We start from the raw sequence: 16,653 nt of genomic DNA, 5'->3' as shown, positions 1-16,653 counted from the left end.
GGAGCCTGTTTCCGATTCTGTGTCTCCCTCTCTCTCTGCCCCTCCCCCGTTCATGCTCTGTCTCTCTCTGTCTCAAAAATAAATAAATGTTAAAAAAAAATTTTTTTAATACATAAATAATAAGAATTTTTTTAAAAAAGATCTGTACTATCAATATGACGTGCTTCAAACTCTGGCACATAGTAGGCATTCAAGAGGCGGTAGGTCCCTTCTACCATTCAGGTCTGACTCTGAACATTCGAAAGAATTTTGACATCAACAAGCTGCGTGGACCACACCACACAGTAGCATGGAACCCGGTGTGCGCCCCACAACAGCAGTGGGGAGCCCCGCATGTACACAGTGGGGCTGCATTAAGTGACGGCACACGGCCTGGCACGCACACAGAAACAGGAGCACGGCTCCCCGGTGGCCGGCGATGCCCTGGACCTGTCTGCCGGGAGGACGTGGGTGGGGCTGACCCGGGGGGCGGGGCACGAGGGCAGGACTTGAGGCGACTCCCGGCTACTCACATAAGACACGGTGATGGCAGCCTGAGGAAGCCACGGGACACGAGACACGGACCAGGACACAGACCGGGACGCGGCACATGGAACGTGGACAGACACACAGGTGAACCGGAGGTCCCGGGTGGCGGGCAGGGTGGGGACAGATGTGAGGGGCTGCGAAACTGGGCACGTGGGGTCGGGTGGCCCGGCTTCGAATCCTCTCCAGCCCCTTCCTGGGAGCGTGACCTCCGACGACCAAGGCACCCCAGCCCTCGGTTCCTCCTCTTTCACTCAGGAAAACGACACCCACTCACTGGAGCGTTGGGTTAACGTTAAGAAGGGAGACGGGCACTACGTAGACGCTCCCTGCTGAAGTACACTGAGGACTGCAGGTGCTCAGATCAGGCCCGACACGCAGGAGGTGCTCAAGACCGTCAGCGCCTACCACGTGCTGGGGGCCGCTCCAAGGGCTAAGGGGGTCAAGAACCGCCCTCGAATTTCCGTTTCCAGGCACACAGGAGGCGCGCAGGCAGCACGGGCAGCCGGTTGAAGGCTCACAGCTGTGGCCCTCCACACGGGAGGCAGGGGATCATGGGGAAAGCAGAGCCTGGGATGGAGGAGGCACTGCTGGTGGCAGGGTCCAGAGCGGGTCCCAAGGCAGGTAACTCACCGGTACGCCTGGCTCCTTCCTGCCCTTTGGGGACGATGCCACGTGGGCGAGGTACTGGATGACCTTCTTGGTGTTTTCTGTCTTCCCAGCCCCGGACTCCCCACTATGGGGGAGAACACAAGGGGGAAGCAAAAGGGTGGACCGTGGTGCCAGGTAAGACCTGCCCATTCCAAGCAGAGCCACACCCAGCCAGGACCCTGCCTCCTCCAGGAAGTCCTCCAGGATTACTCACGTGCAGAGAATGGACTGATCTTCACGATCTGGAAGAGATAGAGGGGGACAGGTCACCTGGAGGGTCTCTCTAGTGAGACTTTGGTCCCTTATACCAAACCCTTTTCAACGAGGGTAAGGAAGCCTTTTGCCCCCAAAAAGGGTTTAAAAATTTTTTTTTTAATGTTTATTTATTTTTGAGAGAGACAGAGAGAGAGAGTGCGTGCAAGCAGGGGAGGGGCAGGGAGAGAGGGAGACACAGAATCCGAAGCAGGCTCCGGGCTCTGAGCCGTCAGCCCAGAGCCCGACGTGGGGCTCGAACCCAGGGACTGCGAGATCATGACCTGAGTGGAAGCCGGATGCCCAACCGACTCAGCCACCCAGGCGCCCCGCCCCCAAGAAGGGCTTTGGTGTGTGACACTCCTGGATTCTAATACCCCAGCCCAACTCAGCCTCTTGCCTGCTATGTGATGCTGGCAAAGTAGCTATCCCTCTCTCAGCCTCAGTTTCCTGACCTGTAAAAGGGAGCCAACGAACTCCAACCGGAAAGAATGTCATTCCTTCAACAAACTTCAATTCGAGCCCCTGCGTGTGCCTTTGATATCCAACAGGCCACAACACAGCAGCGACTCCCCCAGCGCTCACCCTGCACCTGACACAACTCTTCAAGAAACGTGCACTGACTACCTACTGAGTGCCAGCCGCCTACGACAGTGGGAACTGGCAAGGTCCCTGCCCCCTCACAGAGCTTCTGCTTGAGTGGGGACAAGAAGCACATAAAGTAAAACCGAAGGTGATTTGACTGGTTAGTACTACCCGCAGATATCCTTGATTGTCACAACCGGGAATCCTGTCAAGCACCCTACAATGCGTGAGACGCCCCTATGTAAGGAATCACCCAGCCCCAAATGCCAATAGGGTGAGGAATAAGAAACCCTGGTGCAAAGAAGTGAGTGAGGGGGAGAGAGCCAGGAAGGCTTCCCCGAAGAGGTGGTGTTTCAGCTCAGCCCTACAGGACGAGGAAGTAGGGCAAGAGCATTCCAGGCAGAGGACACAGCCAGTGCAAAGGCCCTGTGGTGGGACCAAGCTGGAGATGTCTGAGAGACATAAAGGAGGCCAGTGAGGCCGGGGGACAGGACAGAGCTGGAGATAGGTGCAGAGGGGTTTGGAGGCCATGGTTAAAGGCTCCGAATGGGGGGTGGCGCCTGGGTGGCTCAGTCAGTTAGGCATCCGACTCTTGGGTTTCAGCTCAGGTCATAATCTCACAGTTCATGAGTTTGAGCCCCACGTCAGACTCCACGCTGACAGTGTGGGGTCTGCTTGGGATTTATTCTCTCTTTCTTTCTCTCTCTCTCTGCCCTTCCCCTGCTCACACTCACTCCCTTTCTCAAAATAGATAAATAAACTTAAAAAAAAAAAAAAAGATCTGGATGGTTTTTAAGCAGGACAGGAGGCCTCTACGTGGTTTTAAGCCAGAGGGAGAGCTGCATTCAGCCTGGTTTGGCAGCCATACGGACGTGGGTTCAAGGTCCAGCCTCCCCTCTGCCTAGTAACTCCGAGGTGCTCTGTGCCTCAGTTTCCCCATCTCAAAGACGGGGCTCAAATCTGCCCTGACATCACAGGGCTGTAGTCAGAACTCAGAGAGAACGTCCAAAAAGTTTCTACATACTAGCTGGTATAGAGTGCTGCTTTGTGGCCTGTTTTGTGTCCAGGGCTGAGCCCTGGGGCCCCGGATCTCGCTCTCACGTCTTTGACTCTCACACACCCAGCACGAATTGTAGTTTGTTGAGTGAACCACGTTCTATTCAGCTGAGGTTTATCGTCTCCATTTTACAGGTGAGGAAACTGAGATTCAGAGACAGGGAGCCACTCTGCCAGGGTCACACAGCAAGCAAGGGGCTGGCATCGGAACCCAGGTAGGTCACACGTTAACACCCACAGCACCCAGCCCAGGAGGAGGATGCGACACACAGCGTGACTTACAGGGAGGCGGAGGTTGGGGGCCTTCAGTTCAAGTCCCATCCCAGACACCCACCCACCACTGGACTGTAGGCAATGACCGCACCGCTCTGTGCCTCAGTTTCCCCATCTGGAAAGCAGGGATAATGAGCACACCTACGTCATGGGGTTGCTGTGAGATTTAAACGTGTTAATTCACGAAAGGTGCCTAGCACAGAGTAGCCACGCACCCTTACTTTATTGTACGTTGATTTATTCCCGAGACGTAATAACTAATATGTAATAAAGGCTAAAAATTATTTTAAAAAGAAACGTAGAACAAATTAGGTGACATAACGAAAGGCAATCAGCGCTCCCGATGATTACCTAGAAATTTATAATGTGAATACAAGAACATCGCATACGGATGCGTTCTATCGCATAATGCAGGCGTGTGATATATCGGATATTACACCAGTGGATCTCAAACTCCAGCATCAGAATCCCCAGATGGAACCCAGGAATCTTGTGCCAACACTGACCACTGAGCCTCACCCCGAGAGTTTCTCTGACTTAGCAGGTCTGGAGTGGGGCCCAAGTTGGCAGGTCTGACAAGTGCCCAGGTGATGCTGATGCTGGTGGTGAGGGCACCACACTCCGAGAACCACTGCGTTATATAATATAAATGCGTTATTATAACACACGATAGAACGCTGGCATGTAATAAATGATATAAGATACACAAGTGATATAAGGATGTAAATGATGTAAGGATATAGGTACCATATAAATATCCTGCTGCATACTATTATACGTCAGTAAGACGTACATTTTAAAATAGTGAATGTGCTTTATATAAACCAAATAGTTATTCAAATAAACTTACAATAAATACATAATGGTTACATTACGTATAAGACACGTGAATTATGTAATTTTGCCTGGACATCTTTTTTTTTTCATTTTCAAAAATATTTTCTAGGGGCGCCTGGGTGGCTCAGTCGGTTGGGCGTCCGACTTCGGCTCAGGTCATGATCTCGCGGTCCGTGAGTTCGAGCCCCGCGTCGGGCTCTGTGCTGATGGCTCGGAACCTGGAGCCTGCCTCAGATTCTGTATCCTCCTCTCTCTCTACCCCTCCCCTGCTCGTGCTTTCTCTCACTCTCTCAAAAATAAATAAACCATTAAAAATTTTTTTACAATTTTGTAAATGTCTTACTTACTTTTGAAAGAGAGAGAGACAGAGCATAAGCAGGGGAGGGACAGAGAGAGAGGGGGAGACACAGGATCCGAAGCAGGCTCAGAACTCGTGAACCATGAGATCATGACCTGAGCCGAAGTCAGACGCTTAACCGAGTCACCCCTGTGCCCCTGCCTGGACATCTTTGTGCAACCTGACCAGCTGTACACAGCAACCCCATGTTGCCCATCATCTATGGGACTGACATTAATTCCATGGCAACGCAGATCATGTCCGCGACATAAGTGTTGAATGAATGAACACCAAGAACCACTGTCTCAAGAGGAAATGTTGCAGAGGCCTGGGTGAGCGAACACAGAGACAATTAAAAAGGGGGCCTGTCTGGTAGGACCAGAACTTGCCCGCTGAGCCCTCCATTTGTGTTTCCTCCTGCCCCACAAAGAAGCCTCACAGAGTCTGAAATTCTTAACCTGTCATCTTATTCTGACCCCCAGACCAGCCCCCCTTGGAAAGACATGACCAGCAGTCCCAGCCCCACACTCACCCTGGAGCATGCTTCGGTAGGCCCCCTCTGTCACCGCATACACGTGGGGTGGTACTTCATGGCGCTTCTTGCCCCGGTACATCTCCACAATGGCCTCCGTATAGATGGGAAGTTGCTTGTATGGATTGATGACCACACAGAAAAGGCCAGAGTACGTCTGCAATGGGCAAGAAAGGAGAGGGCTTCAGCTGCCTGCCTGAGGCCCAGAGGGCAGCATGGGACTGCCATGTGCGGTTGGGCACGTTGTGCACTGCACGAGGATATCCATCAGAGGGGTTGCCATTCACACCAGGAGAACGTAGATTCGAACTTTTGTTACAAAGACTTTCAGGCTGATGGCAGAAGAGGATCTTTCCAAATGGCACAAAAGTGCTGTATGTATGATTCACCGTGAGAGAGAGTGTGGCCTTTACAGCCAGCCAGACTTGGCTCACAGCCCATCACCGCCTGGACGCACACACACAGAAAGTGACCACGTGCCAGCTCATGTGCACCACCCTATATAATGGCGGGAGACTGAAAACGACCTGCCTTCATGTTCTTTTTTTTTTTTTTTTTTTTTTTTTTAACTAACTTATTTAAGTCATCTCTACCCCCGACTTGGGGCTCACACCCATGATCCCGAGATCAAGAGCTGCAGGTGCGTCCAGCTGACCCAGCATGCGTGTTCTTTCAATGGATTCCTAGGATGCTCTCGGTGTACAGATGGAGAATTCTGTCCAAAACATTATCGAATAAAGAAAACAAGGTGAGTGCTGTTTGCACTGAAAGAGGCAAAAGAGGAATAATTTGGATGTCTTTGTGCGCACGGGCATAAAACAGCCTCAGAAGGGGGCGCCTGGGTGGCGCAGTCGGTTAAGCGTCCGACTTCAGCCAGGTCACAATCTCACCGTCTGTGAGTTCGAGCCCCGCGTCAGGCTCTGGGCTGATGGCTCAGAGCCTGGAGCCTGTTTCTGATTCTGTGTCTCCCTCTCTCTCTGCCCCTCCCCCGTTCATGCTCTGTCTCTCTCTGTCCCAAAAATAAATAAACGTTGAAAAAAAAAAATTTAAAAAAAAAAAACAGCCTCAGAAGCCATCACGGTCTCTGCAGCTGAAACAGGACAGGGACAAGTCTGCGGTTTCTACTGAAAACAGACTCGCAGGGCCTCGTACGCGACAGCCTTTGAGGTACACTCCCATCTGGGTTTGGAAATGCTAAGCGTCAGGTTTCAAGGTGCGTGGAAATAAAGCTGCGATTTTTTTTGCGTCCAAGTTTACGGACGCCCCGAATTCGTCGTCACACCCGTGGGGGCCTGGGGTTCAGGGCCCCGTCAACGGGTTAAGAGCTTTTCCAGCTCACACAGAGCATCTGGTAGACGGGAGGCACTGAGGGCACAGAGAGGCGACAGGATGGCCAGAGAGCTGCCTGGCCACCTAGCTAGACCGACCCAGAGAGCTAGCCGGCGAAGCTAGCCGGAGTTGCCCACAAAATTAGCCAGACAGTTAGCTGCTCGGGGACCCGGCTGGTTAACTATTAAGCCGCTGGGCTACTCAGCCAGCTAGCCAGCTACTTAGCTGGCTGGTACAAGGACTGCTTTAAGCTCAGACAGCAAGAGCTTCTCAGGGTGTGGCCACCACAGGCTGGCCCAGCTCCCCGGTGCCAACCTTTTAATGGTGGGAGGGTGGGTGGCCCGGCCGGGAGCAGAACAACCGGTTTGCTGGGTGTCTGCCCTCCCTGCCTTGAGCTCCCCTGTTCGCAGCAGAGGGCGGGGCGGCCGGACCACATTCCCTGGGAGGGTATCTCATGGCTCCTGGCGCCCCGGCCCCCACTCCCGGCTGGCAGAGGAACCCCCTCCCCACGCCACCCATCGGCTCACCGCAGCCCCCTCCTGCCAGCCACACCTCGTTGCCCGGGCGACACCCCTCCACCCCGTGGCAACCCAAGTTGTCTGCCAAGGCCAGGGAGCAAAGGGCAGAGGCTGGGGCATGCAGAGCTGGGAACGCCCTGCAGAAGGGTCTGGAGCCCCGCAGCCCCAGCCCAGCAACTCTCCCCCTGGCCCCCTCTCTCCCCAGTCTCGGTCTCCTCCCCACCTCATTACAGAGGCTGTAGGGATTAAGGGGGATAATGAATAAAAACCAGCTGGCCCAAGGCGGGGCCCATAAAAGGCACTCCCAGCGCAGGTCCGAGACTCTCATGTTACCCACCCCGCCTGGGAGCTCGGAGCTCGCTCAGACTTCGGAAGCCGAGTCATCCCGGGCTTCCAGCTGCGTGTGGCTGGCACATCAGAGGGATTTGCCCTCTCTGAGCCTCAGTCCCCAGGCCTGGGAAATGGGGCTTTTAACCCTCACCACCTAGAACGATTCTTGTTTTTATCGTCTAATGGGTATTTACTTATTTTGAGAGAGAGAGAGAGCGCGCGCGAGTGTGCTTGTGCGCACGCCAGTGGGGGAGGGGCAGGGAGAAAGAGAGACAGACAGACACGGGGAGAATCGCAAGCAGCCTCTGATGCAGGGCTCGAACTCACGAACCGTGAGATCGTGACCTGAGCCGAAACCAAGAGCCAGACGCTTAACCGACTGAGCCACCGGGGCGCCCCCACCACCTAGAAAGATTCGGAGTGAACCGCCTCGGTGCCTCAAGGAGCAGGGAGCACAGCGTGTGCTCCCCACACACGGGTTCCCTTCCCGCCCGAAGCATCCCAGCAAAGGGACTGAGACCCTCAGCGACTCAAAGCCAAATAACGTTATTAGTGGCCGAAACCGGGTTTCTGGCGCCCCGGACACCTCACTCTCCACCGGGCGACACCGCCTTCCCCATCACCGGTCAGCCGCTAAGCAAATATTTACAAAGCCGGGGCCCGAAGGCAGGACGAAGGCAGGACGGGTGCAGCCCGATGACACCTCTAGCATCTTCTGGCTGGCGCCCTGAGCAAGCGCCTGGAGCTTTCTGGGTCTCACTTTCTCATCACACGAGGACAGGAACAGCACTATCCACATAGGGCTGCTGGGAACCATCCACAGGTTCACGTTGCACGAGTGGGGCACAGCAAGGGCCCGGGCGCCCTGCGCGGGCGCAATACGTTAGCTGCTAACTACTGCCGGGCCAACGGCCTCTCCTCTCCAAGATGTGGGAATAGTTGCTAATTCCTACCTTGCAGCCCTGGGCAAGGGGGCCGGGGGGCGGGTCAGCAAGATCACATCAGAAAGTTTAGAACAGGGAAAGCAGGCATTCACTAAGTGCTAATGATTATTATTAAGGCCCAATTAGCTTCCTGTCTAGTCTTCTGGAATCTTCCATGTCACTTCCATTTGTGAGATCCAGAGCAGAGGTCTCTTTCCCAGGGCTTGTGAGAGCAAGGGAGGACTCAGCAGGGGCCAGTGCGGCCTGGAGAAGGTGCCAACGCCATCCAGGGTCAGACAGCCCTCGATTCAAAGCCCGTGCCCGTCACCACAAGTGGAGCGGCCTGAGCCGGCCACTGGCTCTCACAGCCTCGGTTCCCTCCTTCCTAAACGGGAGTCTGACTTCATAAAAATACTCTGATCTTGGGGTGCCTGGGTGGCTCAGTCGGTTAAGCATCCAACTTCAGCTCAGGTCATGATCTCATGGTCCGTGGGTTCGAGCCCCGTGTCGGGCTCTGTGCCGGCAGCTCAGAGCCTGGAGCCTGCTTCGGATTCTGTGTCTCCCTCTCTCTGACCCTCCCCCATTCATGCTCTGTCTCCCTCTGTCTCAAAAATAAATAAACATTAAAAAAAAAAAATAAAATAAATAAAAAAAAATTAAAAAAAAAAAAAAAAGGGGGCGCCTGGGTGGCGCAGTCGGTTAAGCGTCCGACTTCAGCCAGGTCACGATCTCGCGGTCCATGAGTTCGAGCCCCGCGTCGGGCTCTGGGCTGATGGCTCAGAGCCTGGAGCCTGTTTCCGATTCTGGGTCTCCCTCTCTCTCTGCCCCTCCCCTGTTCATGCTCTGTCTCTCTCTGTCCCAAAAATAAATAAACGTTGAAAAAAAAAAAATTTTTTTTTTTAAATAAATAAACATTAAAAAAAATTAAAAAAAACCAAACACCTCTGATCTTGTGCTTTGTGAGCTTTAACAGGGTGGATATTGGGGCCTCTTTATTTATTTACAATATATAATATCTATACTAAATATATATTATAATATTATAGTATAATATTTATATATAAATATTAATGTTTATAATATTTTGATATATGTCACTCCTGATGTCAATGTCCTTTTATCACTCTCCTTGAAGTTTTGTTTTTGGGGGCATCTGGATGGCTCAGTCGGTTGAGTGCCCAACTTCAGATCAGGTCATGATCTCACGGTTCGTGGGTTTGAGCCCCACGTCGGGCTCTGTGCTGACAGCTCAGAGCCTAGAACCTGCATAAGATTCTGGGTCTCCCTCTCTCTCTGCCCCTCCCCTGCTGGCGCTTTGTCTCTGTCCTTAAAAATAAATAAATGTAAAAAAAAAATTTTTTTAAAGTTTTGTTGTTGTTTTTAATATAAAACCAGCACTGTCCCTTTCGAGGTGTTAGCTAGGAATTTAATGATTTTTCTTGGGGGGGAGGGCACCAAGGCGGTGAGACCACAGTCCCGTAAGCGGATGTTTGGAATACCACTCTGGGGCCAGCCGCCTGGGTTCAAATCCCGACCTGACTCCTTCCTATCTAGGTGACCCAGGGCCCAAGTCACTTGACATTCCTGAACATCAGGTGACAGCAACAGTCCCCCACCCAGGGGTGCGCTGATAACCCAGTCAGCACTTAGAACGGCACTTGGCACATGGTAAGTGCTCAGTAAATATTTGCTAGCCACCGGTATTATTATTTTTCATTATTATTGTCGACATTCTTTGTCAATCTCTTTAATCCCGTTTGCTCTAATAACGCTCTGACCACCCATTAGAACCACCCTGGAAGCTTATTAAAGAGACCAACGGCCTTGTCACAGCCCCAGAAAGGCTGATTTACACGGGGGATGGGGCTCAGGTGCTGTATTTTCAAAAAATTCCCCACGTGATTCTAAGGCAAAGACAGGCTTAAGAAGCACTGCCTTACTCCTCCTATCTGCTGTGAAGACGAAATCATGGGAGGTAGGAAATGCTCCATAGTCAACCTCACTATCATCAACACCATTTGTATCTTTTTTCCTCAAGTTTATTTATTTATTCCTGAGAGAGAGAGAGAGAGAGAGAGAGACAGCGCAAGCAGGGGAGGGGCAGAGAGAGAGAGAATCCCAAGTAGGCTCTGTGCTGTTCGCACAGAGCCCCATGTGGGACGTGAACTCACGAACTGTGAGATCATGACCTGAGCTAAAACCGAGTCGGATGCTTAACCGACTGAGCCACCCAGACGCCCTCATATTATCTTTATCTTAAGAGGCACCAGAGCAAAGGGATGGAGCCTGGAGCCAGACTACCCAGGTCTGCCATGTCTAACTGGGTGACCTTGGTCAAGGGACTTGACCTTTCTGTGCCTCAGTGTTTGTTTGTTTTTTCATCTGTAAAACGGGGACAACATGCTTTATAATTGTGAAAGTGTACGGAGACAATGTATGTAAGAGTGCCTAGTACATGCTTAACAAATGTCAGCTTTTACTGTTATTAAATCTCTCCGGGGCCTCAGTTTCCTTTTAGATAAAAGGGGCTTAATAATAGCCTCTCCTCTGTGCAAAGTGAGAGGGAGTGAATTAACACATGGAAGGCGGTTAGCGCAGAGCCTGACCTGCCGGTTTCCATACGCGGGGGTTGTTATCCATTATTATTATTATTTTTTTAAAGGGTTCCTTTTTTTTTTTTTTTCAACGTTTATTTATTTTTGGGACAGAGAGAGAGACAGAGCATGAACGGGGGAGGGGCAGAGAGAGAGGGAGACACAGAATCGGAAACAGGCTCCAGGCTCCGAGCCATCCGCCCAGAGCCTGACGCGGGGCTCGAACTCACGGACCGCGAGATCGTGACCTGGCTGAAGTCGGACGCTTAACCGACTGCGCCACCCAGGCGCCCCTGTTATCCATTATTATTACAGACCCACATCCCTTTCTCAAAATCCTCTGGATGTGTTATATTTGCGAAATCGGAATTTTTTTTTTACACTTGAGGAAAACAGTAAAGTGCGGGGCATGTACTGTAGAATATTCCGGGCCACCCCCAATGGGGTCGGGGGCAGTTCCGCTGGTCCAGTAAACTGGAATTTGGCAACCGCGCGGGATGCGCACTAGAAATCGCCCAGCGTCGGTCGAGTCCAGTCGGGTGCTGACACCCAGCTCCTCCGCACCCCCCCAGCACCGCCCTCCCCGCAGGAGGCCACTCACGTAGATGAGGCCCGAGTAGTAGCGCTCCCGGAGGTTGTGCAGCACCGAGGCCTCGTTGAGACACGTGAGCTCGGCCATGTCCTCCGCCTTGCTGAACTTGGGCGGGTTCATGCGCTGGATCTGGTCCCGCGGCAGCCGCAGCCGCCGCCCGCTCTCCGCCAGCTCCACCTCGGCCTCCTCCTCGCCCTCGTCCCGCAGCGCCGCCGCCTCGAACCCGTGCAGCTCCGAAGGCACCCACACCAGGCGCCGCGCCGTCCACTCCACCTGCGGCGAGGTGCCCGCGCCCCCGGGCCCGCCACCCACGCCCGGCCCACGGGGCGTGAACAGGTACGGCTGGGCGGCCTCTGGCACGGGGCTGGGCCTGGGGGCCGCCTTCCGCCCAGGCACGGACAAGGTCACCGCGGCCATGGTCTGCAGGGGAGAGAAGAGAGTGGAGTCAGGTGGGGCTCCGTCCCCAGCCCGGGCCGCCCCCGCCCCCAGGCCGTCCCCACTGCCTTTCTTCGCCCGACCTCTTTTTACACATCTGCAAAATGGGCCCACAGATCTCCTTTACTAATTCCATTCATTCATTTAATAATTATCTAACAAGCCTGGCTGAGCCAGGCACCATTCAAAGCCTTAGCAAAGGATTCTGCCCACATTAATAACGCCTCTACCTTCCAGCCCTGTGCTGTCTGTCCAGTATGGGAGCCACTGGGCTCGCCTCCTGGGCACTTAAAACGGAGAATCCAAACTGAGATAGGGTCCTAAGTATAAGACGCAGGGCGGATTTCCAAGACGTGGTACCACAAAATAATCGTTAGTATTTTTTATATTTGATGACTGCTATACTGCAATGATAATTATTTTGAATACACTCGCTTAAATAAATACATCATTAATGTCACTTGTTCCTTTTGAGGGTTTCCTCAAAAACCCAAAAGGCTTTTTTGTTTTTAGAGAAAAAGAGAGAGTGCGCAGGAGAGAGAAAGGGAGAGAGAATCTTACGCAGGCTTCATGCCCAGCGCAGAGCCTGATGAGGGGCTCGATCCCACAACCCTGGGATGATGACCTGAGCTGAAATCAAGAGTCAGACACTCAATCGACTGAGCCACCCAGGTGACCCCCAGTTGGTGTGGGTTTTTTTTTTTTTTTTTCATTTTTAATGTGGCAACTAGAAAATACTAAATTACATATTTGGCCTGTATTATATTTCTATTGGATAGGGCTGCTCTAATCCCAGGAGGCAGATAAAAAGATAAATAAGTAAATTATATAGTATGTTAAATGTGATAAGTGTCAAGGAAAAAAATAAAGCAGGAAACAGGAGATGTGAGGATTGAGGGGTGCTGCAGTTTTAATTGCCCAGGAAGGCTTCTCTGATGTGGTATTTGAATAAAGACCCGAGGGAGATGAAGGGATGAGCCATGGGAATGTCAAGAGGTAAAGCATTCCAGGCTGGGAGAAGAGCCAGTGCAAAGGCCCTGAGGCAGGAGTGTGCCTATGTGTCTATGGCATTGTAAGAAGCCAGTGTGGCTGGAGCTGAGTAAACAGGAGGGAGAAGGCAGTAGGGGAGATAACAAGGGGGACCAAGAGGGCCAGACCGGGTCATGATGAGGACATCAACCTCTTAGGTGTAAGCCCTAGGAAAGTGTCAATCTGATTTCTGTCACACAGGTTCCCCAACCACCTATGGTCTACCCCACAACTGCAGAACAGACTCAAATCTCATGCTTTAGTAATCCGTGCCCTGCTTCCTGGCAAACCGGCTTCCTTTTCTTTAGGATGGGGAGAGAGGCCCCATTCACTCACTTCTCCATTCACTCAACATTCCCTGAGGCTGTCTGGGGACCCAGAGATGCTTCCCATGGGGCCCTGCCTTAAGGAGCTTCTGCAGCCAGTGTGAGCCATGAGCCGATGAGCCCGTGGTGGAGACATTGGGTGAGCCAGCACGTGCTAGACCCCTCCCTGCCCTCAACGGGCACACAGATCAGCGGTGAACAGACCACAGCAATTCCAGGGCGGTCTAAGCACCAGTCGGGAAAAACACCCTCCCTGTCCCTGAAGACGTCTGCCTCTTCTCTTCCGCCACCTCAAACGCCCGCATCACTGCCCCGCCACTCCAGTCACCGGAATTCGGGAGCATTTGTCTCCCCATTTCAGTGTTTCTGCCTCTGCCCATCAGGCCCCCCACCTCCAACATTCCCCTGGAGAAGTCCCTCTAAATGGCCAATTCCTTTTTTTTTTTTGAGAGAGAGAGAGAGGAAGATTGCAAGAGTGGGGAAGAGGGGCAGAGGGAGAGAGAGAATCTTAAAGCCATGCTCAGCACGGAGCTCAACACGGGACTCAATCCCACGACCCTGGGATCATGACCTGAGCCCAAATCAGGAGTCGGACGCTCCACCAACTGAGCCACCTGGGCGCCCCATCACCCGGGCCCCCCCCCCCCACACACACACACACACGCCTCGGGCCTGAGGCTCTCAGGCCACAAACCAAGGGTCCCCACAGTCAAGCAGCGGGGTTCTACCACACTCCACGCCACAGACCCCCCAATTGCCAAGGCTAATCCCGGGCCTCCGGTGAGGCCCTGATCCACCCAGAGCCAAGTCCCATCCCTGGGACTTTGCCCCTACCCTCACCCTACCCCACCCACCCACTGCTCCCTCCCATCTGCGACCTTTGACCAGGAAAGGTTTGGGAGTTTTTGTAATCCTCCAGTCCTAGGCCTCCCCTCCCTACAGCCAGGAGTCTGGGCCCCCAGTCCCTCCTCCCTGGGACCCATGAGCCCGGGGGCCCCTCACCTCACTGCAGCCAGGCTAGAGGTGAGGATGATGGGACATCCAAATTCTGAGCCCCGACAACAGCCCCGGTGAGGAATGCCAGCAGGCCTTGGCTCGGAATGGCCGAGCCCCTCCGGCAGCCCCGCCCTCGTGAGCCGGCAGGAACACCTTTGCCAGGGCTCATTACTGTCACCAAGGCAGGTGCTTTCACCTGCCCTGGGAGGGGCAAAGGCTGCTGGGCTGGAAAAGGAAAAGGAGCCAGGTATCCGCCCCTGGGGCAGGGGCTGGGCCCTTGGCATCCAGCCCTCTGACCTCAGCCTAGTGATAGTTTTGGAGTACCCTCACTGCCAGACCCGGAAATCCGGGCCCCCAGCCCTCCTCCCTCAGACCCAGGGGTCCGGGCTCCCAGCCCCCTCCTCCCTCAGACCCAGGAGTCTGGGCCCCAACAGCTCCCCCCTCAGACCCAGGAATCCGAGCCCCCAGGCCCCTCCTTCCTTAAGACTAGGAGTCCAGGTCCCCAGACTCAGTGCTCCTGGCCCCAGTGCCTTTCTCCCTCAACATCTAGGAATCCAGTTCCCAGTGCTGTCCTCACTCAGACCCGGGATTCCTGGCCCCCAACTCCCCTCCTCTGATCCAGGAATCCGAGCGCCCAACCCCCATTTCCCCGAGACCCAAGCGGCCTGGGGATTCTCGTGCCCCCTCCCCATCTTCCTGATTCCCGCACCGGCCCCGCACCGGCCGGCGGCCCCAGGTAGCCCAGAGGACCCGGGGGTTGAAGGGGCGGCCACCAGGGCGCTTGGGTCTCGGGGAAATGGGGGTTGGGCGCTCGGATTCCTGGATCAGAGGAGGGGAGGCGGGGGGCGGGGGGAGGTGGGAGGGAAGAGGAGGCGGAGATGAGATTGTTGCCAGGTGGGCGGCGGCGGCCGCGGCGGCGGCACCATGCGCCCCTCCTCCTCCTCCTGGCCGGCAAAAGTCAAGGGCCGGTGGGGCGGAGAAGCCTCCGCGGTTCGAATCCCGCTCAAGCTACCTGGACCTCCGCTTTCCTCTCTGTGAATTGTGGCCAATGAAATAAGATGATGTGGGAGAAAATGCCCCCGGCCCAGTGTTTAATCAAGCAGTGCCTCACGACAACATTTAATCTTTCTGAGCCTCAGTTTCCCCAACCCCGGACAACACAATCCACAGAGAGGACTAGGTGTATCGAAGACCACGGTGTTACTCCGGCCTCCGGAGCTCCTTTCTTCCCGTGGGCGAAAGGAGGACTCAATAGTGGTAAGCGCATCTACTCTGCGCCGGTGTTCTTCTGCTCTCAGAACATCTCTCCGAGTTTTAATTCATAGAATGATCTCAAAAACCAATACGATAGCGGGGCGCCTGGGTGGCTCAGTCGGTTAAGCGTCTCACTTTGGCTCCAGTCATGCATGATCTCACGGTTTGTGAGTTCAAGCCCCGCGTTGGGCTCTATGCTGACAGCTTGGAGCCTGGAACCTGCTTCGGATTCTGTGCCTCCCTTTCTCTCTGCCCCTCCCCCACTTGCACTGTCTCTCTCAAAATAAATAAATAACATTTTTAAAATTAAAAAAAAATACAATAGGGACGCTCAGGATCCTCATTTGTCCAATGGGGAAATCGAGGCACGGAGAAGGGAAGTAACGCGAAGAAGGTCACACAGTCACACAGAGGGAGAGTTGGGACTCAAGCTCACCCGTTTTCTTTCTTTCTCAAGAGGGATTTGGAGAGAACGGGTAGTGGGTACTCTCAGAGATCAATGTCTTCCTCCTCGTTGGTGAAATCTCTTGAACCTGCTTCCCCATCTACGCCATAGGGACCACAGCCTTCCTTAGGGGACTACTATGAGATTAAAAAGGTTAAGGGGCCCGGCACACAGTTGGCCTCCAAAGTGTTATTCTCAACCCTTCTCCGTGCAATCACCGCCTCTGTTCAGCTTCAGTTTTCCCTCCCTGTAAAATGGGTACAATATAACCCATCTCGAGTTACTATAATTTTTTAGTTGTAAAAAATAAAAGCGTCCAAGTACATCATAAGTGCTCAAATATGTCTTTCCCTACCCCTCTGCCTCTGCCAGTCATGACCCCTGCCTCTGGTCCGCAGATTTTACACGTGAAAACAGAGACACTGTCATCTGGGGGCGGAGGAGTGAAGGCGATGACTCAGGTATTAGAGCGTCCAAGGTCCCTAAGCGAGCCTCAGTTTCCCCTCCTGCGGAATAGGCCTGGAGCCTCCAGCGAGGACCCAGACCCGGCCTTACACATAGTAGGGACTCGAGTTGGGGGCGGGGGGAGTGTAGACTCCCCGCCCCGCCCCCCCCCCCCCCCCCCCTCGCCACCGTCCCGCTGCGCGCCCAAGGTGAGTGGCCGCGTCACCGCCTCTCCCCCGCCGCCCGCACCGCCTTCGGGGCCCGTATCCGAAGCCCCTAGGCTCCAGCCTCCCCGGGCCCAGCCCCGCTCCGCCGCCTCTGGCGGGCAGCGGGCCCCGGGCACTCACCGGCTTCCAGGGCCGTCCGAGGCTTCGGCCTGGGGAGAAAGAG

At 54.0% G+C, this 16,653-nt stretch overlaps 1 protein-coding gene across 1 annotated transcript in view; it reads right to left on the bottom strand.

Moving 5' to 3' along the window:
- MYH14 (myosin heavy chain 14) overlaps positions 1 to 16,384 on the bottom strand; it is a 91,654-nt gene extending 75,270 nt beyond the window's left edge. Inside the window, exons 1-6 of the mRNA XM_040458196.1 lie at positions 15,811 to 16,384; positions 11,344 to 11,754; positions 5,049 to 5,205; positions 1,391 to 1,418; positions 1,159 to 1,261; positions 478 to 533 (exon numbers count right to left, since the gene is read on the bottom strand). Coding sequence (XP_040314130.1) covers positions 478 to 533; positions 1,159 to 1,261; positions 1,391 to 1,418; positions 5,049 to 5,205; positions 11,344 to 11,751 — 752 coding nt within the window. The 5' untranslated portion in view covers positions 11,752 to 11,754; positions 15,811 to 16,384. The remainder of the gene's footprint in view (positions 1 to 477; positions 534 to 1,158; positions 1,262 to 1,390; positions 1,419 to 5,048; positions 5,206 to 11,343; positions 11,755 to 15,810) is intronic.
- Between the last annotated feature and the right edge of the window lie 269 nt (positions 16,385 to 16,653).

Source organism: Herpailurus yagouaroundi, unplaced genomic scaffold, assembly GCF_014898765.1.
Source record: "Herpailurus yagouaroundi ecotype Mexico unplaced genomic scaffold, PumYag 220, whole genome shotgun sequence".
Lineage (NCBI taxonomy): Eukaryota > Metazoa > Chordata > Mammalia > Carnivora > Felidae > Herpailurus > Herpailurus yagouaroundi.
Note: the sequence above shows the minus strand (reverse complement) of the source record. Positions and strands in the feature narration are given on the sequence as shown.